The following is a 22,756-nucleotide window of genomic DNA, read 5'->3' as shown; positions in this document are numbered from 1 at the left end:
AGTTAATAATTTAGAATAAATATAGTCAGATTAGTGATAATACAATTGTGGAAAAAACATAAACATTTGATTGACCAAGTTTAAGAACATTTTATTCATGAAATTTAAGAACATTTGATTGACCAAGTTTAAGAACATTTTATTCATGAAATTTTAAACACCGTCTTCAATCGTTTGCCAGTTTGCAAGTGGCATCAAACAAGCATTCATCGAATACAGGCAAACATCGCACAAGCGTTGTGTTCTTGTTGCATGCAGCAACTAGGCGTTCTCATCACACACATGCGGTATCGCATAAACATTGTTTTCTTGCTGCCTACAAGAGCAGACCAAGGACAATGGTGCAAGCGAAGGCATCGATAGAGGCTCCTCTAGCACGTAAGTGGGAAACTCTTCCTCGAGACTTCCCGTTCCCCTCTTTTCGCACCTGTATGGCCCCTCCTTTGCAAGGCATAAGGGATGGTGATCTCGGCCTCCCATCTCTTATGGTCACCTTTCCAGCTGCGGCAAAGGGCACACCGGATTGCACCTTTCGTCCTCCAGGCCAGTAGTTTGCAGAAACTGAGGTGAATGCACCTCTCACGACAAGAACAGTCTAATTTTGACGACGACAACGAGCAAAAAAGAGAATCTTGTATAGCGCTGGAAAGGTTATTAATACATAAGTTTAACAGACAGAGAATCACCATTGGAGCTTGCCCATTCGAGTGTTTGCAGATATTTCTGTAAGCGGTAGGGAGGAGGAGACGGATATGCATTTCGCAATATAATCGGGAAGAGGAAGATCGCGCATTACAGTTGCAACCGTTGAAAATAAAAATATAATAATTAATAAATAAATAATATTATTACATAAGTTTTTTTAATCCTAAGGTCAAACCTTACTAACAAAAACCTTAATATCACTCATTAATTAATGGAATTTATTTTTCAACTCGTTGTAGGGCCCTGTAATCTATACGTAGGGCCAAAAAAGTAACTGTCGATATCTCTAGCTTTCCCCGTAGCCACTTAAAGTTTGATAAAATTTTGTTTTGAACTCCCAAAAAAGAACAGCGGGTGACCCTATAGAAGAACATCTTGAAAACATAAGAGAAACAGACCAAACATCAACATTTTTTCTACCCAATCTCTTCAACGTGAATACGATTACGATACTTGATACTACCTACTACTTGTAAACTCTTCTTAAGTACGGTTCTTTCATGGAAACCCAAGAACTCACCAATCACTTATGTCTACCCTAATGTTTTAATTTTGTACAAGCATTGTAAATTTGTGCACACCAAACTACGGTAAGAAGTTCACTGCTGTTGGTGGAAGGAATTATATATATATATATATATAGTACTTATAAAATATGTTTTTTTAATTTAAATCCTTCAAAAAAAAAACCCTCCCCCACTGAAGCCTTTGACTATTATTAGGTGGAGGGAAAATAATAACAATTATATATATATATATAATTTCCATCCCCCACCCAAAAGTTGCATAAAAAAAACCCTCGACAGGCCAACTAGGGTCAAAAGCTTACGACTAGTATGGCGCCCGCCGCCCACAATCTGGCAATCACAAATTTGTAATCTTGCCGCAGGTGCATCCACCATCTAAATATTGCTAGAAAACGAAGCCAGCCATCAATGAAAATGAAGACATCGATGTAACGTCTTGTGCTGTGCTGAGTGAAACGCCGCCAAGATATAACATCTTGCACACCTGCAATCTAGGCTAGACAATAGGAATATGGCTATATATCAACTTGGCCTCATCTAAGACTGAAATTGCAAGCAAAAGCTTGTAGTATGTATGCAGCCCATGTTGCATCTGATACCACTTAAGTATAGCTAGGACGAACACATAAACAACCGAGAGCATTCGTGAACAGACTTGACCTTGCTGCTTTCATATGAGCGGGATTGACTGCCAAGGTTTAAAACACATATGGGCAGCTTGTGCAATACCTTCACTTTCAGTCACTTTTTCTCATCAAAGTAATTTTTAACATCAGAGAATATGCACTTACACGCTGGATGCAACACATAAACCTTCTCCTCCCTTTCATGTGCAATGAATCTTTACTACGCTGAGACTAGCTAGCCCTCCCCTTTTAGCTCCTACTTTCAGGCTACAAATGCCGCCCAAAAGACTCTCTTTCATGGAACTGCTCATAGATGTCTTCTACAATTGTGTACATGACATGGAAGTTAATCTCCACATGCAAACATGCACTTTCAAGGACTGCCAGTTTTGCATCCACAAAATCGAGAGACGATACTGCAATGAGTTAAATCTTGTAGAAACTGTTATTCTCATAATCCAAATAAGATCCACGAAAAATTTCATTCCAAATAGAAGGGATGAGAGTTCTCGCAGACATTCAGGCCAATAAACATGACAAGAAACGAAAGCAATTGCAATCTTCTCCACCTGTGAGGGCATTTGCCTCACCATACATAAGCCAGTTGCACAATATTGTGGGCATCTTTTATACATCTCCTTCAAAGTCCTCAAAATTACAATCACTGTCATCCCTGTTCACTTCAACGCTAGTTTCCCTCCCTCACCACACACTCATGTTTGCAAGCCGCCACTGTCAATAAAACTGTACAGCAAACTCCCAAGATACACCAAGAACGAGCCGCATTTTATAGAATATGCAATGAACACGTAACTTATTGGTAAAAGAGAGGAGTCTGCCATAGCAAGTGAAATTGCATTGACAAGACCTAGGGTGTAGCTAAAACTGCTGTGTAGTACCGGCTCGAACCTCACATTATGTAGAGCCAAAAGAAAGGAAGCCCTCCCAAAACTCAGTAACCAATTGCAATCCTTTTCAGTTCAGTTGTGTCAAGAACACAGGATTACTAATGGCACCAGTTTCTATACATAAAAAGCAACCGTCTTTAAGCAAGCAAGAAGCAGTTATCAGTTATCTTCAACTGCATGTAGACAGCCACTACTGATGAGAAAAGCCTCTTGACTAGGTGCTTCATCTGGTTTCTTCCTCAATAAGAACCCTTTTACATGCTTCGTAGCACATGAAGGATATCCCAGCAGCTGGGATTAACTTGATGCAGCTTGCCCCAAGCCCTCTGTACAAACCAATAGGTCCTTGCTGCTCCAATAAACTAGACAGAGCGTGAAGGAGATTGTCATATGCAGGCCGCCCTGTAAGTGCACCCACTTGCATTTGCTTTCTTGCTACTTCCAAGGGGAATGTGGAGGCACTTGCAAATGCTCCAGCAGCAGAACCGATCAGCAGCGTAGGCAGGTTTCCTACTTGTTCATGGTTGGTTATGCTCTTGTACATTTTCCTTAAAAAGTCGTATGCAAAATAGTTTGTTGCAGCATATGGTACCACACCAATCAAGCTCGGTGTGAGACCCCTATACAATTCTCTTGGGCCTTCTTCTTGACAGATCTTCAGGAATGCATCCAAGAGGTTTTTATACACACCACGCTAGATTGAAACCAGGAAAAAAGACATGTTAGTAAATGAAGCTCTCGCCTAGGTCTTTAAAAAGAGGGTGGTTTTACAATTCATGTGCTCACTTGAATGGTTAACCGAGTCTTCAACAGTTCAAGAGGATAGGTGAAAAGTGTTGAGCACACCCCTGCTGTTGCACCCGCAATAGAAGAGGTAGGTATTGGGATGTGAGAAGGAACCCATGATGTTCTATCGAGCCCCTTCTTTATAGTATCGTAGGCAAAAAGCTGGTAAACAATAACATCAACAATAGTGTATTAGTCAAATCAGAGATGACACTTAAAAATGCCAGTGTGCGTTGAACATATTCAAGTGAATGAATGTTAACCGTCTTTCATGGAAGGTCTTCTCAAATAGTTATTCAGACAGTACCACAGTGGCAAAAACTAGTTTGATATCCGTGCTAAGCAGAAAATGTCTCCCTCACATTAGAAAAGCCCATCTTCTCAATCTGTCAAGAAGCATATGAATAGGACCCTTCTCCCCTACGTCTTCTGCTGGTTACAGACCAGCTGTTGGCAAGAGCCCCCATCCTCACCATGGTCCATGAATGACATCTTACCATGAGTTCCTAGGAGGGTGGGTTGCTGTTTGAAAATTTTCACTTTAGTGCAAAGTCAAAAATTTAATAGCTGTTATCTCAGCTCTCCATTAAACCTATAATATTGGATGGGCTGTTCCCCAGAAGACAACAGTGCAAGTTAAACTATCCCACAATTTCATATAGCATCATATGGTGTCCCGTTCTCATGTAAATGATCAAAGAGACCTTTTGATAAAGATAGGACATCTGCATTGCATGCTTACAGTTCTTTGAAGCAATGCTAGCAATCCCTGATCAGCGGCTTTAATAGAAGCTCTTTATACATAATTCTAGACTGTGTGGGCATGGGCGGTGGACGGGCAAGATTACCATCCATCTCTAGAGACCATCAGCAGTCAAGATCTGCAATCGCTGCAAGAGAACTCCTCAGGACTGAGCAAGCAACAAGACAGGGCGAGGCACACAAGTCTGCAATTGTGCAAACAACACCTGGCTCCCCTGGCTGATTCTGCCAGGCTTCATATAGCATCATATGGTGTCCCGTTCTCATGTAAATGATCAAAGAGACCTTTTGATGAAGATAGGACATCTTCATTGCACGCTTACAAGCGATGCTAGCGATTGCTTTAATAGAAGCTCTTTATACATAATTCTAGACTGTGGGCATGGGCCGTGAACAGGCAAGATTATCATCCATCTCTAGAGACCATCAACAATCAAGATCTGCAATCACTGCAAAATGTGATCTGCTGCTGAGAACTCCTGAGCACTGAGCAAGCAACGAGATCTGCAAAAATATCAGAAATGGGCCATTGTGCAAACAACACCTGGCTCCCCTGGCTGATTCTGACAGGCTACATTGTGCCAGTTTGAGCCACACCATTGTGGCCTTTTACCCTTACGCTGATTGTAATCTTCTGCACCTCATCTAGTCAAAGCCACCATCAACCTGCCGTGCATTCTGCAACAGTACTGATATGGCAACTCCCTCGGTGTGTATGCCAGGAGACCGATGTGGCATGCTACCAATGCCAATGACTATACAGAATGGACGTTGAGACTGCACCATTCTGCAGCTGGGCTCTCCCGGGTGCCTCTCCACCCATTCATGTGGGAGGGGCGATACAGAAGTAAAGCCTTGGGTGAAATGTAACTCCCTTGGCTCTCCGAAAAGGAGAAGACTATAGTAATTAATGCAGAGGATGTGCAGTTAAGTTGAAAGAATGAATCGCACCCACTTACCTCAATGGCTTTACTGGGGGCTACTCGGATGACGTTGACGCCATTGCCACGAAAGAGGCCCTGCCAGCCCTCGATATGCATGATGTGCTGGAAAACATCCCCAACGGTGCGTCCCCCGCTCCCCACCATGAGATGCGTGCGGATCGTCTCCAGCGGCGCCACCGCGGTCCTTGACACGGCGCCCGCGAAGGCGCCACTCAACAGGCGTTTGACAGAGGCGTTCCCGATCTTCAACCTGAAAACCCTGCCCGCCTTACTCGCCCGCCTCTCCTTCTTCTCAACGTCCCTCAGCTGCTGCTGGTAAGCGGCCCCTGCTTCTCGGTGGTCCTCTAAGGTAGTGGTTTTGAAGCCCAACTCGGCTATAGAGGCCGCCCCCAATGTGGTGCCCGGCTGCAGCATCTGAAGGCCGTGGTCGAAAGAAGACGCAGAAGAAAGCTCCGCCTGCGGCAGGCGCTCTGCAATTAGTAAACGCATATTGCGCTGCTTCTGCAGAAGGCATGCGGTGGGGGAAACTCCTGGAGCGCAAGAAGCCGGCGATGGCGTTGGAGAGTATGGAGCAGAGGGTGAAGCTTCGTGCGATGGGAAGCTGAAGGTGAAGGTGTGGTGCTCTCTGGAGACCATGGCGGGGGCAGATCACAGAAATTAAGGCGTCGCTGCAGAGAGGTCTGTGTAAAGGGCTTGAAGAGATGCTGAGAACAACACACAAACACGCAGAGAGAGAGAGAGAGAGAGAGAGAGAGAGAGAGAGAGTAGCTCTGGTGACGAGTGGAGAAAGCCGACGTGAAATGAAACGCACTTTGAATATCCACTCTTGCCACGTGTCCTGCCCCTCCCTCCTAATGACCCTTAATGACAAAGAGCCCCCTCCTCCCCCTCAGTCCTCACGCAACCTTGAGAAGCTTTTTGCTTCACCTGTCCTCTAGGTAGGGAAAACCTTTGGCCGTGCACTCAAACACTTTCCTTGTATTCCTTGATGGGCTGCTAGGGCACACACCCATGTGTGAAGTCCCCCCTTAGATGGATCACACAAAGAAAAGCAATCATGATCAAAACAATCTTGAGATACCCGGGCAACACTAGGAGTTTCCCAAATCCTATGCTTACCTTGACACTCTCAGACCTTCCACCACCATCAATGGTCGCATATCAAATGTAATATGCTTCCTTTTGAGGCCCAAATATATATTGCCTTCAACATATTGCTTTTTCTGTCACTTGAACGAGGAGGCTCTCACGTCCATCCGCGAGAGTATCTTCACCTCCATAATGTATGAGATTGACAAGGGCGTTCCATCTCATTGGTCCTCCATGAGTGTTCAAAGCCCGTGTACCAAGAAATCACGAGGATGGTGTTAACTACAAATTTGAAAACAATATTATAAAAAAGTTTGTGATTGTGTTGTAATAAAACCTTTGAATTTTCTAAAGTGTTATAGTGTTTCCTTGATAGCTTTTAGAAGATCAAGATTTCTCGGTTCAAGAAACTATATATATTGAGACTTCCATTACTTTCCTTCAATATGGGTCAAAGAGAAACTCGTATGCATTTTCTTCATCACTTTATCACATCATAACTACATGTTAAAATTTGAGAGATGATATTCCTTCTCCCATCAAATAGAGATGGAATTTTCAAATTTGTGCACATGATAGGTTTATCTAAACCTACTCCAGAATCCACACAAACATTAATCCAACATTCTATGAACATCTACCAAGTTGTAATCAAGTAGCATAGTTTTTTGAGTGTCCATGGAAGCAATTGCTTTTAGGATATAGGGACGTATAATAGGCTTAACCCGCCTCCCTAACCACATTTTTAGGATATAAGGACATATAATAGACTTAAACCCCCTCCCCAAACACGTTTTCTGAGAGCCCACAAAAGTTAGGATGCATGAACATTAAGTAGACTTAAACCCTAACTTTCCCTTGACATGGCTTTCCAAGAATCAAATGTGCTCACCAAAATTTGAATACGTAATTCCCTCTTTTTATGTATTAAGTGTGGCACATATGGGCCTTATCACAAAATGCTTAAAATGCATGTGCATGTTTATTGTGAGAGCATGCACGTGCACACACAACATGCATATATATGTGTGTATGCATGCATGTTTGTATGTATGTATATGTGTGTTATGTATGCATGTAAACATACTTTTAAGAGAAATTCTAACACCCCTACTTTGAATCTTATACATTGGTAGTTGATAAAATGATGGACCTCCTATAAATTTTAATAATATAAGTAGACATTACAAAAAATTGGTCCCCAATAAAGTAAGGTGATATTTTTAAGTGGCATTTGTGGGTATAACTAAGGATTTACAAGGAAGGTGAACATGTACTGCTCCTTGCATTATAAGCTTGATGACCTGTAAGACTAGAACTTTGAGTCTCCACCCAATCATATCCCAAATGGACCCTAACCTCATGGTTATATAGGCATAAGTGATGCATGACCTTCCAACTTCAGCCCCTTGACCTTTCATTCGCTAGGCATGGCCTTTTTACTCACCAATGCCCTTTCAACTACCCCTAGACGGGGGCGCCTTCTTTTGTGGCCCTTGGGCTTCTATTGTGCACCATTTACTTCCCTTGAACTTTAATGCCTATTAACCATTTCTTTAGGTATTTCCCATTTGAAATCCCTTGAACCTTATTTATATGCAAGCCTTTTACATATAAATAATCTTTTCTAGTCTTACCTTTTAGTGTTTCCTGTCAGTCTCATAACAGAACACAAGAACTTAAGCTATACTAATGCTTAACTTTCTCTAGTTTCCATACCAGATTTTGACTTTACACTTTTTTTTCTTCCTCTTTTGTACTATGGTTATTGAACTGCCATGTGCAATTTGAAGCACCTTACATGTCATGAACAACAAATAGATAATGTTTTAGTATCTCATATTTTTAAAAAACCCTTGGAAAACTTTCTTTATTACATGTTCCAAAAAAAGATTAAGTATGGAAAACTCTTTATTACATGTTCCGAAAAAAATAAAGGCATGAATAAATAAAGTGGAGGTGGCTCCTCCCTCTCGATTCCCTCAAGTCCCCTTCATTCCTCAATCGTATGTGTGATGTACCTCCTTGTTAATTAAAAAAAATGTAAAAGCTTAAAAAGTTAAAATGTGTGTTGTACCTCCTTTTGAGAAAAAAACTGAAAAAGTTAAAATAGTTCTAGTATGTCGAGGACCTTAGCTAGTTGATTAGCATATGCATGTTTATATGGACAAAATCAACATAATATTTTTATGATGATGAACGAAAGTGTAGGCTTCACAATTCTGATGGGACTGTTATCCTTGTTGTGTCTATACCTTCTATTTTGACTACATTCTTCATCTTATAACGAGCAAATATGAATTCATCATTAGAAAACAAATTAGTAGAATTTGTTGATATCCATATTTTAGTATTGTAAGGTTTTTTATCTCAAAATTTTATTTAAAAAGGGTAGCAATTAAAAAGGTTTTCTAATTAAGTGAGAGCTTTTTCAGCTCTTCTAGCTATGGCCTTATCTCGAGTTCTCGAATCTCTTCAAGGAGCTTCTTTTGCTACAATAGTTGAACAATTAGATGGGAAGGGGGGGGGTTTTCTCCTAGAATGGTTGCCTTAATCACCCTTTGAAAAAGCTAGGAAAGATCTTTTTGCAACTTGTGAACCTAAAATTGAGTCAAGAATCTCTTCTTCATTGAGGAGGATCGCAAGCTTTTTGAGAACTAGTAGACCTTATGGTGTGGCATGAAGGATGGCATCATGTTCTTTTTTTGATGATGGGTAGCTTCTCTATCAAGTTTAACTATACTCTCTCCCTCTCTCTCTAGATCTCTGACGACACGGATCCACTTCTAGGAAAATAGAATAAATAGAGACTTGCAAGAAATATGTTATTCAACCAAAATAACACATCAAAAACCACAAGTTCAACATATTCAAGAATCAAATATAATAACTTGTAAAAATACTTAGCTCATGAAAGCGACATAACGGGTGCAATCTTCCCCCCACATGTGTGTGACCTCTCCCCACAGTTGAGGATTTACGTAATTCCATTGCAAGAATAGGCCATAGCCTCTAAAAATACCAAAAGTTTGCTTTTCCTTGCATGGCACTCTCTTATGCTCAAAATAGAGTGTCCATAAATTGAGGCTAGGACGCTTTACAAAAATATTAAAGTTGAATGTTCAAGTCTAAGCTTGATAAATCTAAGCTTCTAAATTAAATCAAAATGTGCATAAGCTAGCATAAATATATATAAAGCTTGTTTCCAAAAATGTGTGCCATCAAATAATAATTTGCACATCCTCCTCAATCGTTTGAATCCTCTTCGCCTATAAAATATCCAACAATAAATTGGTAAATTGATATTCCATAGGCATACAAACCATCACCACACACACATTTATTAGGCGTAAGTAACCGAAGAATCACCTTGCCATATAAACTAACTGTAACAAACATTGGAGGTCCCAAACATACATTAGTGTACACCAACAAACGTATTAATATTAACATACATTAGTGTACGCCAAACGTATTAATATTTACAATAGCATCACCCATGATATTAACATAATTTGGCAAGACGTAAAGATGATCCAAGCATAATAACATAATTTGGCAAGACGTAAAGATGATCCAAGCATCCCCAAACTATCTAAGAGGGTAGAATAATATTTTTAAGAAAGCTTAAAATACATTCTCATAACATTCCCTCTTGCTTGAGTTTGGAATTACACTCAATTATGGGTTTGTTGAAAAGAACGAAGGATCATACATAAGATAAATGGGAAGTGATCCTATGAAAGGTTTAAGCAAACTAACATGAAATGAATTATGAATTTGCCAATGAGAAGGTAATTCTAGTCTGTAAGCAACATCATTAATTTTGTGAATCACATTAAAAGAGCCATTAAATCTTGGGGCGAGCTTAACGTCTGTGATTTTTTCAACACTCTTAAGTCTGCGTTTCTCAATTCTCAAAAGCACATAATATCCAATTTCAAAAGAGATAACTTTACATTTATGGTTTGCTTTCTTAACATATTATTCTTGAGCACGTGCAATAAAATGTCTTGTGTCATTCAAAATGCTACTAAAGTTGATAGTGAATTGATCAACAGATTTAGTTTTGTGGGAAAGTCTAGTAGCCAGAATAGACACAGCTTTTTCATACACAATCTCGAAAGGTGTTCGACCGATTACCAAATGAGGAGTATTATTGTATACAAACTGTAGAAGATGAATGTAATTATCCCATGAACTAGGTTGTTGGACAACATAGGCTCTAAGTAGATCCAAGATACTAGTATTGGTAATCTCAATTTATCCATTTGTTTTTGGATGGAAAAAGGTGGAGAAGTTTATCTTAGCGCTTAAGTTATATTCTCTGCCAGAAACTATGACTTTTGGTGGCAACTCGTGATGCACAAAGATCTACATGATAACCATAATTGCAGCTTGTTGAGAAGTCAATGTTTTCTTACAAGGTAAGAAATAGGCTTGCTTACTTAAACGGTACACTATAGTCCAAATCATATCATTATGACCAGACGTGTAGTAGGTAAACCCGTAATGAAGTCCATTGGTATATGTTCCCAAGTATCATTAGGGATTGGTAGAGGTGTGAGAAGTCTTTGGGTCTTACCTTTATAGCTTTTAATTTTCTGACAAATAGAACATTCAGCCAAGTTTTGCTATAGCTTATTTAAGATAAGGCCATAAGAACTCTCTAGACACTTAAAATTGTAAAGTAGCAAAAACACCTCGATGACCCATGTATGGTGGTTGATGCATTTTCTTCATTACAAAATGTTTAAAAGGTTGAGTAGCACATAGTCGCTTCTGAAAGTAAAGGTAACCATCATGACATGAGTAATCACCAACAATAGGATTCCAATTATTGTCTCTAAGATTGATCCAAACCTCAGAGAAATTAGGGTCATTCTCATAGGATTCAAGGGTTCACTCTCAATTTCAAAGACGTTGTGGACACTAGGACATCTACTCAAGGCATCTGCCACCACAACGATTTCCTTCCCTGGTTGATATTGAATCATGGGTTGGAAACTCTGGATGAATGAAGCCCACTTGATATGGAGGTTAGAAATTAAAGGTTGGGTTAACAAATGACGAATGCTCTGTTGGTCAGTTTTGATTAAAAATTCAGATCCCATTAAATAATGTTTCCAAAGTCTTAAGGCATGAATGATAGTAGCTAATTCCTTATTATGTGGACTATAATTTCTTTCTGTTGGTTTAAGATTTCGACTCTCATAGGAAATGGGATGTCCATCTTGCATGAGAACAACACCAAAACCTTGTTCACTTGCATCAGTAAACTATCACAAAGAATGGTCATTGAAAATCTCGTAGTGTAAGAACTATTGCATGTTAACCTATTCCTAGGGTTAACAAGAGCTACCGCCATTATCTTACATCAAGAAGTCAAGGTAGATACACTAAAAGGTCATACATTCAAGATATGAAGCAATGGTGTCCAAATCTATAACTTGGACGGGTGCTCGTAATGGTCCAATGGAATACTTAAGGTGATTCCTGCTTCAAGAGCATGTTGTAGCAAGTTAGGATGAAGTCCCAAGTGATGTAATTCATGAATATATTATGAGAATAGTCATTGTAATAGCATTAGGCCTCTTATGAGCCTAAAGTGCTTGGCAGTTTAAGTGAGTGCAAACACTTATGGTGTTATGGCTCACCCTAACCCTCCTTGAAACACATCCTGGTGAACTGCAACTATCGTGAGGATCTTTCCATTCTCGTAACCCTTGAGGTCTCCAAGCTTTACAACTCCTTGAGAAGCAATTCCACCGTGCCTCCCGAGAGCGTTGTCACACCGCCGCGTTGCACTACGGGTCCTCGTCCCTCCTCTCACCTCACTTCACTCACACACATTCACTAGCATGCATTAAGGAGGGAGAGAGATTAGCAAGAGCAAGACTCAATTGCACCATGGGAGAGTATATTGTATTATGAGAGATATTCACTTATATACATGGCCATAAGTGTTCACACTTACTTAAACTGTGGTCGGCGAGATACTTTAAGCCCATAAGAGACCTAATGCTATTACAATGACTATTCTCATAATATATCCATGAAGTACATCACGTAGGACTTCATCCTAACTTGCTACCACATGCTCTTGAAGTGGGAATCTCTCATAAATACTCTGTCACACCATTACTATAGATTTGGACACTATTGCTTCATATCTTGAATGTATGACCCTTTGGTGTATCTACTGTGACTCCTTGATGTAAGATAATGGCGGTAGCTCTTGTTAACCCTAGAATTGGGTTAATATCCCCCCCTTCCTGATGGCAATCGCATCCTTGTGATCATGTTGAAGACCTTTGTGTGGGGAGAATGAACAAGCTTTGTCGATGGCTTTGATGTTGAGTGACGTTCAATGGTCTTTGTTCCCATGGAAGGAATAAGAAAATCTAGTTAATGAATGAAGAGGTTAGTGGTGTATTGGGAATTTTTAACGGGGTGGGGTGTGAATGATTGCATTTTTATATTTGTGTAAGCTCCCTTTTTTTGGCTCAATTTGTTTTTGGCGCAAGGTTACATGTGATTTTTCTTAGTGGGGACACTAAGAGATGTTAATAATGGGAGAGAAGAGAGGGAAGGATCCGGAGGAATGTAGACTTAATCATCATCAGAACAAGATGGGGATTCCCAGTTTCTCATTTGATTCATTGAAGAAGCGACATTCATCATTTGAAGAAATTGGCCTTTGATGATGTCCCTTTGTGTGGCAGGATTCTTGTCAAATGTTGTTGAGTAGGACCAGTTCTTGTCTTTTTCTACCCATGTGGTTTTTATGTTTTTATGTATGTTTAAGTGCTCTTATGAAGTAGATTTACATAAAGTACAACAATTGAGTCATATAGACTCTTATTGAACTGCTCTACATTGAATTAGCCACTTGTTGGTGAGGATTGAAAGAATTACGTCAACTTGCAAGGCTAATATAGAGATCTTCACTCACGAAGGATTGAAGATCATTGATTTGTGAAGATAGGAGCGTCGTTTGGAGAGGTTTGTAATTTGAAGGAAAATTCCAGGCGATGGGTGGTACCATTGACCAGGCTCGCCCACCATGGGCCCCCTTCCAGCAGGGATGTACCTAGAAGTTATCGATTGGTCGATGGTGAGGCTTTGGTGCAAATATTCTCCAGTGCGCATGAGTATGGATATGTACTTATGGAGCAGTTGCTACATTAATTTAGCCAAAAGAATAGTAAGCGATAAGCTTAACAAATATATAATGGCTATTGAAGATTGCTGGAAAAGCGTTAATGTGTGAGATGGCTTAATCCGTGAGATGAGGCTTAAATTGTGAAAGTGCAGGTTCTTAAGCCGTGAGACTGTAATTCGTGAGAAACCTGAACTCGTGAGATTTCTAGTTTTTTGGCCATGAAGGGTTATTCCGTGAGAGATTGCAGGTTTTTTGGCTGTGAAGGGTTATTCCGTGAGATGGCCTAAACCCGTGAAAGTTAATCTCATGAAATGGTATTTCCGTGAAAGTGCAGGCCGTGAACTGGAATCCCGTGAAAGTGCAGTTCCGTGAGATGGAATTCCGTGAAGTGTAGTTCCGTGAGATGGAATTCCGTGAAGTTGCAGGTTTTGACCTCAATGGTTTTTTTATTTTAATTAATTTTATGGGACAGCTAGGTTATGACTTGCGAGCAACAGGTTCTTGTGTACTTATTTCTCACATCTAGAGGGGTGACAAGAGCATTGCTATTTTGTTCTTGATGTGCTCATAAGTCTCCGTTTGCAGACGTGGGTATTGATTCTTGAATTTGTTGCTCAAATGTTATCAAGGCTACTGGGAAGACTACTAAATGTTGGCTTGAACACACAAGCTCTTGTAATGGTGTTGAATGCACGAGAGTTGTTGAGAGGTGAAGCTATTAGTGTTGAAGTCAGTGGTGAGGTTTTCTTCACATTGTTTGATTTTGGCAACCATATGATGGAATTACCATCATAGTATCCTTGTTGTTGAAGCACATGCACAGTTACCATCTTTGATAAACATTATAAACTGGTGGCCGATGTGATTGGTGCTGAGGCTTCCTTCTTTGGGGGACTTTGTGATGTGCTTGGGTACCCAAGCTTTGGTATTTCTTTGGTAGTACCCTTGTGTCTGCAAGAGTGTTTTTGGTACCCACACTTGTGGACTTGGTGGAGTTCTTTGAGGAACTCCCATAGGCTTTTGTGGACAGTGTTGTGGAGTACTTTTCCTCTTTCTTGGCCTCTGAGTGCTACGTTGAGGAAAAGGCTGTGACTGTCGAGGTACCCAAATTTGAATGGCACCTTCATAGTAGCCTTGAGCTACAGGTAGCTGCTTCTCCACCCACATCTTGATACTATTAAGATACCTTGATTGTGGTTGTCATGGTGGAGTTTTCTTTTGGGTTGATTTGGAAGGTTTGGGGCCCTCCTTGACTTTGGTTGGCGCTGAGGCTATAGGTTTGAGACTCATGGACATCGTTGATGATGATGAGGCTGGAGTCTCTTGATTGTGGTTGTCATGGTGGAGTTTTCTTTTGGGTTGATTTGGAAGGTTTGGGGCCCTCCTTGACTTTGGTTGGCGCTGAGGCTATAGGTTTGAGACTCATGGACATCGTTGACGATGATGAGGCTGGAGTCTCTTGTGGAGTGGCTATTGATGTGACGAGGCCTTTGAGCATGTGGTTGTCTCCTTTGGTGAGGTTTGTTGATGAAGATGCATAGGCTCCGGGGCCTTCCCTTTGAGTTCCTTGTTAGAGATAGATGGTTGGGCTGTGGGAACTTCTTCAGGAATAGTTGTTGATTGCAAGGTTTTGGCATCGAGCTTCATAGGTGAGGATGGGGTTGAAGGATTAGATGCTCTAACTGAGTTGGTTGTTGACGTAGATGGTAGGTCATTGTGTAGAGGGGCTTTTGTGGAAGAGGCTTGTATCCTTTTGCTTTCATCATCATAGAAATCCATTAAAGTTGGATCCTCTTCCATGCAGTATGGTATTGTCAACTTTTTGTCGTTGACCATCATATGACTCTATTGCTAGCAAAGCACAGTGGTGCTTGGGCAGCAATAGTCCATTTATGCCCCAAGATCAAATATGTTTCCAACACATACTCAACCATAAAAAATTTGCAAGTGAGTGGGTTAGTTTCAATATACAGTGTATGTTCAAAGTACCCCAAACATGGCATGTTCAAGTCTTGTGTAAAGGTAATCCTTTCACAATGTTCCGTGGTGTTGGTTGACCTAACAAATCCCATAGCTCGAGGGTCATGAGATTGTGTTCTCATGTTGGATAAAGCTATGCTTGAGTTGTGGTGATTTTATTTGAAATTTCCAATCCAACCAAAATCCTACGCATCTTTTCAATAAGATATATTGGAAGTTCCAGCTCCTGCAAGTTCTCTTCCTCCCGTAAAATAGCAATTGTACATTTCTTGCAGGAGTGTTCAAGGTGACTCTTTGCATGGATTCATCTATTGAATATAACAATTCACCTATCCAAGTTCCACCAAGGGACGACATCATACTCAAGGGACTCGGGTAACAAGGTGTTGAGATATCGAGCTCATCTAGCGAGGCGGTGGACACTGATGACCCACCTGGGGGATAGGCCCCACACTTACACCACTGGCATGGTTGGTGAGATCATGGGTGATATGCGGCCAGTGGGATGACAGGCTGTGTGACAGTCATTCTAGAGACTGGCATAGTTATAGCGCCAGCTCATTTAGTTGGGTTCACACTATAGAGAACCCTAGTATGTATTTGGTTGAGTACCTTTTTCATATTGTGTGTACTCTTATCTTTGTATATGGTGTGTTGAGTGTTGTGTGAAGAAGAAGAAGAGCTGCAAGCAAGAGAAGCACAGGAAGTGGTACGAGGGCAAGAGCTTCATCTACTCTTCCCTATTTGTGTTGGCGACGACTACACCCTTGTCGGGAGCTCTACGAAAGGCATCGGTAAACGTCTCTGATTGAGGAGCTTTCTTCACGGGAGTAAACTATAGGGCAACTATACCATCCTATTGGATAATATTTTTCGGGCCAAAAACGCGTTTTAGGCGCGTTAGGACCTCCGTTTTTCGGAAAGCAGGCGATTTTGAGTACTGCGGCGGCGGCGGGTAAGTCATCGATTCTATGTAGAACTCTGTTTTAAGAACTGCAAGAAGACAGATTGGTTGTGCAGACATTGTGTGTGCTGCAAGGAGGTCAAACAGTTGCCATTGGGTGTATGTATGCACATTGAGGCCACTGATTGTGACATTTGAGTGTAGTACAGTAGTACCGCTGGCAGAAAATACAGCAGTTTGTGCAAGACAAACTAGAGTGATGTTTCTGGTAAATTTGTGTCTGGCAAGATGTCAAATGATGGCATAAACCAGATTGCTGCTGAGAAGCTTGACAAGAACAATTTCCATGCTTGGAGGTTCAGGTTGATAAATTTCCTGATGGGAAAGGGTTACTGGGACTACATAGAATGTGAGCATGAAGAGGCACCGGAGATACCGGAGATCAATCCGACGGCTGCAGATGTGAAAGAGTTCAAGGATTGGAACCAAGGAGCCAGAAAAGCTATGTATTGGCTCTCTATCAGTATGAATAGTCCTATCTACTTGTCCAGTCAAAGTGTCTAGAATGTTGTGTTTGCTCTTGACGATTCTTATTGAAAACTAAGATATCATTTAAAAAGAAACTATGATAAAATTTTAATGTTTCAAGAATATTCTATTCTCATCATTATATTGAAAGTAGCAGGGGCATTAATCAAACCAAATGGCATAACTAAAAACTCATAATAGTGACCAGTTTAGGTTCTAAAAATAGTCTTGAAAATGTCTTTTTCAACGAATCTGAGGTCGAGTTTGCTAAAAACTTATGCTTCTTTGATCTTTTCTGTGGCAAGTCATCCACTTGTGGTATCAGATATTGGTTTCTCCTCACGATAACTTTATTTAAAGTACGATAATCGATACACATTTGATATGTCCCATTCTTCTTTGACTAGAAGAGCTGGAGCACCAAATGAAGAACTATTGGGTCTAATCAGTCCTTTCTCTAACAATTCTTCTACTTGTTTTTGAATCTCTTTCTGCTTAAGCATGTTAGCTCGATAAGGAGCTTTACATGGCAGAGAGCTTCCATGGATAATCTCAATTTTATGATCTTCTGGATGAGGTTTAGGTAAACTAGGAGGTAGGTCATCTATAAAGCAGTTAAAGAACTTAGAAATAAAAGGATCATGAGACACGTTTGGTTTAGAGTCAACTTGAGTACTAAGCTGGTTGACAAGAATAAAAAATGTCTTCTTCTTCCTTCTTATATCTCTTTTAACTTTGAGTATGAGTTAAAAGAGGACCTAAATCACCCTTAGTCTGACATTAAAGACAAATTTCTTTATCATCTTTCATTAATCATCTTTCATCAATCATATTGTATGGGTGTTATAATAAATCTGAGGGTTATGTTCATGTCTCCATGGCATTGTTAAAATCACATCAAAACCTTGTAAAGGAGCAACTAAAAATGTTCTCTTTTCTTTCCAATGAGTTCAATTATAACTCTATATTCTTAACCTCTTTAGTGTAATTATACTTAGTTCCTTGAAATGCAGCTTTCACTTTATAGTTAGAGTATGATGCATCTAGGTGAAGTGCTTTTAATGCCTTTTTGAAAATGAAATCATGAAAACTACCATCATCATGTAAGATATAAATTTGTTTTCCTTTTATTTTTCCTTGAATTCTCAATAAAGTATGAATAGGAATCTTACCTTCATTCGAATAGTAAGGATCGGAATTACCCTCTTGCTTGAGTAAATCTTCATTGTCATCTTCAACCATGTTGACACGAGCCATAGGTGTGGAGTTCTTTTTCTTCTTTGGACGTTCTGGTGCAATGTGCCCCTCCTTGTGACATTTATAACACTTGATGATACGATTCTTTCGCTCCTACTGAAAGATTCCTCCCTAGCCTCTCAAGATGTCCAGCATCTTCCCCTGTAATCAAATCCCTCTTCAGAAATATAAAAGATCTTGTTTCTACCTGTTTTGGCCTAGAGAGAGAAAATGTTCTAGAGAGAGATTATTCAGATTTTGAATATTTTTGGATGGAAAAATATCTCTTCTTATTAAAATAAGTTCCCCCGAAACAAAAATTCAAAAAGATTTTCAGAAGGTGCATTAGAAATCAAGTATAATCTGTTTAAGAGACCTTATCCTAGGAGGGGTCTAGATTTTCTGAAAATTTTAAATTAAGGTTTTGAGGGGCCAATCAGATTCATCCAAATGTGTGGAGAAAATAAATAGAAGAAATAAAGAAAATTCCCCCAAAAATGAGTAAATACTCATATAAGATGAAGAGTGGACTAAGGACCAAAGGAAATACTTAAAAAATGGATTTTTGACACCTCACAATGGGAATTCCCCCCTCATGAAGGAGGCGCCTATTTCACATGTGTGGTGGAGTTTTAAACTATCAAAAATTGAGATATTTTATCTCTCCTCTCTCCTAATTCAAGTCTTCCAAAAAGTAAGCTAAACTGACCTAAAAATGGTCAAAAATTGACCAAACTGATCTGGAAAACTCTAGAATTAGTTTGCTTGGTTAAGAGCTCATTTTTCCTATAAATAAAAAAAAATGAGGCACCTATTTCACATGTGTGGTGGAGTTTTAAACTATCAAAAATTGAGATATTTCATCTCTCCTCTCTCCTAATTCAAGTCTAGTTCCAAAAAGTAAGCTAAACTGACCTAAAAATGGTCAAAAATTGACCAAACTGATCTGGAAAATTCTAGAATTAGTTTGCTTGGTTAAGAGCTCATTTTTTTCTATAAATAGAAGCCTCCCCCTTTGTTGAAGCTTAATAGTGTTTTATGCACTGTTACTCTACTCCTCCCAAAAGAGCCAAGAACTGTGAATTTCTTAATAATTCACTAGTTTTTGACCATTCCCTCTTCTAAAGATTTGGTGGGGCCACTCTTGTTGCAAACAAAAGTAGATCCCTCAAACCATCAAGCCAAAGGAAAGCTCCCAGAATTCATGTAAGTTAGAAATCTTATATTTTTCTTTACTCTTTTAATGGTTTTCTAATTTTTGTTTTGTTTGAAATGATAATTTGATGCTATGCCTTGCTGGAAAGGCTTTCCCCCTCTCTCATTTTTAAAATCAGCCCTTCTTTATCCTAATTAAGTGATCTAAATGTTGGAATTAAACTTTTCATATTGTTTCTTTTTTAAAAGTGAAATTTGGTTAGTTTAGAGTGCTTAAAACCATTTGGAGTTAATTTTTAAGTAAATTAAAGTAGGAAAATTTGAAAAACCGTCAGCCATACAAAGGAGGTTATGGTAAAATTTTCTAAAATTTTGCGAAATAAGTTTCATCTTTTATTATTCTAAAAGAATAATCCCTATCGTTTGTGTATTCTAAAAGTATCATTTTCATTCTATGCATAGTAGAAATATAATTATTCTAAAAGTGTTATTTCCATTAGATATAAATTCTATGCATAGAAAGATGCATATTGGTTATTTTTTTATTATAAAAGAGTGATTTTCATTAGATATAAGTTCTATGCATAGAAAGATGCATATTGGTTATTTTTATTATTATAAAAGAGTGATTTTCATTAGATATAAATTCTATGCATAGAAAGATGCATATTGGTTATTTTTTTAATTATAAAAGTGTTATTTTCATCAATATTAATTTTTATGCATAAATAGATGCATAAAAGAATATTTTTTATTATAAAAGTGTTACTTTTATCAATATTGATTTTTATGCATAAATAGATGCATAAAAGAATATTTTTTATAAAAGTGTTACTTTCATCAAAATGGATTTTTATGCATAAATAGATGCATAAAAGAATATTTTTTTAAAATCTGAGGATCAATAATTTAGAATTCGAGGAATTCTGCTTAGGAATCCAGACCTGTGATCTGGATACGGAATTAAGATATACTCATTGTATTCAAAGAAAATCAAAACTGAGCACTTGCATAGAAACCCCGTTTTCTTAAAGGACTGTCTTACGCCAGAATGCTGGAGGGAACATTTGGTATATGTGTTTTTCTAAGGGAAGTTTGGTTGTTGCAACAGCTGGCGGGGAGTGTTCAAAGGATGGCTCACGCGGCAAAAACCTGCCCAGGTCTTGACCAGCCTGGGTATGGTGTAAAATGGTGTGCTTCCGGTATGATGGGCAAGGGCTGATGAAGCGGTCCCTGAGTGAAGTGCCAAGGCACCTAAGGAGGATCTTGGAGGGTGCTGACCAGGCGATGTACGGGCTCACGGTGCTTAGGACACGCTTACCTCAGAAAGAGGTTTTGTCCTCCGGGCTTCCTTGAAACTAAGATGAATGAGTTCTTGGAACTAAAGCAGGATAGCCGGTCAATTGAAAAGTACCATCAAGCTTTTGCCCTTCTCCTCAAATATTCCCCTCAGTTGGATGAAGAGCAGCTGATGGCTGGTTCATTCGAGGAATGAACAAGCCATTGGACACCTTAGTAAAGAATGCCAAACCTGTCTCAATGGCCGAAGCAGTAAGAATGGCAAAGGACTTTGCTAAAGCCTTTGTTGTTAAGGTCCCGCCAAAGCCTGCACCCTCTAATTTTAAAAGATTCCAAACCCCGGGAAGTACTTCAAACTTTCCTCCCCCAAAGAGGCAGCAAGGCCCAATTCAGAATCAGGATGCAGGAAGATTCAGAAGTGAAGGAAGACCCTTCCCCCAGAACACTTTCTCAGGAGCCCCACCTATTTCAAGGATTCAGAGGGATGAGCTCAGAAGTGAGAACCGGTGTTTTGATGCCAAGGTTTTGGTCACCAGCTGAAAGACTGCCCGACTCTTGCTATGTCAAGGGGACAGGGAAGTCAAGGACTGAGAGTGCAAAGACCCGACCCCTTCCTATCAGTCAAATCAGGGTCCATCTCGCCCAAATCAGGGAAATCCTAGGAGAACTCTAGCTCAGCCGTCTACCTCTGTCGTCTCCAGAGTAGCCTTAGAACTCCTTTCCAGAACTGGGGCAACCAAAGAGTTCCGCCTCAGACTACAGCAGCCAGAGCAGTCACAATTGCAGAAGTAGTGGAAGAGGAAAGAGGACAGATTTATGCTGCAATTGAAAACCAAGGGCCAAATCGCCAATTCTCCATCATTCATACTCCAGCTGAGTATCAGGGTAAGCCTTTTAAGCTTTTGATTGATTCAAGTAGTACTCATTCTTTCATTTCCCCTGGATGCTTGCGTAAGCTAGTCTTAGATTAGAAATCAGGGAAACCTATGCAAGTTGAATTGGCAAGTGGGAAGATTCTTTTCACTCACCTTGAGACAGATCGTATTCAGTTCAATTTAGATGGGAATTTAACTGACTGTCAGTTCAGAGTTATACCTTTGGGAGTTTTCGACGGGATCCTTGGAATGGATTGGCTCCACAAAAATCAAGCTGACATTCACTGTCATAATGGAACCATTTCCTTCCGTGACCTTCACGGAAACAAGGTTCAAGGAACCAAAATTTCAGGATCCCCAAGTCTGCGGTTAGTAAAAGCTTCGGGTGATAAGGGTCCTTCTTCCAGAAAAATCGGGGATGGAGAGGGGAAGTAGTGGCCTTCGGGGCTTGGGGTTTTGATGAGGTTTCATTGAAAAACTGGGTTGTACAGCATATGTCTTCCTCTTCTTGTGCTTTGCATTAGGTTTCTTCCTCCTGTGCAGCTTTGAGCCGAGCTTCTTTCAAGCAGTATGTCTGTAGGCTTCCTCCAGTTGGGTATTGACATGGTGGCGTGTTGAGGGCAGAGTGGTTCGATAGGGTCAAGGTTGCGGGATAGGGGCAAAATGGCTAGGCTTTGAATGCGGATGGGTTTGCAGTAGCTGCTCTCCCTAACCCGCTGCATGATAAATGACCTTGGTTAAGAGAGAGGATGCAGTGAGATTTCTCTGGGGGTTCAAAAGCAGACCGAATGAATCTCTTTGTGTACATATTTGGCCTAATTAACCTAGACACCCTAGTGGCCAATGGGCTAAGGTGGATAGGTTACATCAGTTAAATGACCTTGGTTAAGAGAGAGGATGTGGTGAGCTTTCTCTGGGGGTTCAAGCAGACCGAATGAAGCTCTTTGCGTAATTATTTCGTCCAATTAACCTAGACACCGTGGTGGCCATGGGCTAAGGTGGACATGTTACATCAGTTAAACCTGTCGGTCCAGCATAGCAGGTGTGTTGAGGAGGAAAGTTAGGGCCCTGGTCGGCATCACAAGTTTGAGGCAAGAGATATGTTGACACTCCACTCCATCTTTAGTGGTTGGCCCTTGGTAGGCATCGGCACGTAGCACATGACATTATTTTACTTGATGTAGGGAATATGGAGGGCATCCCGAACGAGGTTTGGAGGACAATTTGGGTATTGCCTTCATTATCGATGACCTACCGTGTGGCATGG

At 40.1% G+C, this 22,756-nt stretch overlaps 1 protein-coding gene across 1 annotated transcript; it reads right to left on the bottom strand.

Moving 5' to 3' along the window:
- Positions 1 to 2,321: 2,321 nt before the first annotated feature.
- LOC147615634 (adenine nucleotide transporter BT1, chloroplastic/mitochondrial-like) lies at positions 2,322 to 6,040 on the bottom strand. The gene is made up of 3 exons (XM_086778162.1): positions 5,274 to 6,040; positions 3,553 to 3,714; positions 2,322 to 3,460 (listed from the first exon to the last, which is right to left on the bottom strand). The coding sequence occupies exons 1-3, from the start codon at positions 5,892 to 5,894 to the stop codon at positions 2,990 to 2,992; spliced, it is 1,254 nt and encodes a 417-aa protein (XP_086634288.1). The 5' UTR covers positions 5,895 to 6,040; the 3' UTR covers positions 2,322 to 2,989.
- Positions 6,041 to 22,756: the final 16,716 nt, after the last annotated feature.

This window comes from Cibotium barometz, chromosome 39 (genome assembly GCF_041138505.1).
Source record: "Cibotium barometz isolate CiBa-2024 chromosome 39, ASM4113850v1, whole genome shotgun sequence".
Classification (NCBI taxonomy): domain Eukaryota; kingdom Viridiplantae; phylum Streptophyta; class Polypodiopsida; order Cyatheales; family Cibotiaceae; genus Cibotium; species Cibotium barometz.
Note: the sequence above shows the minus strand (reverse complement) of the source record. Positions and strands in the feature narration are given on the sequence as shown.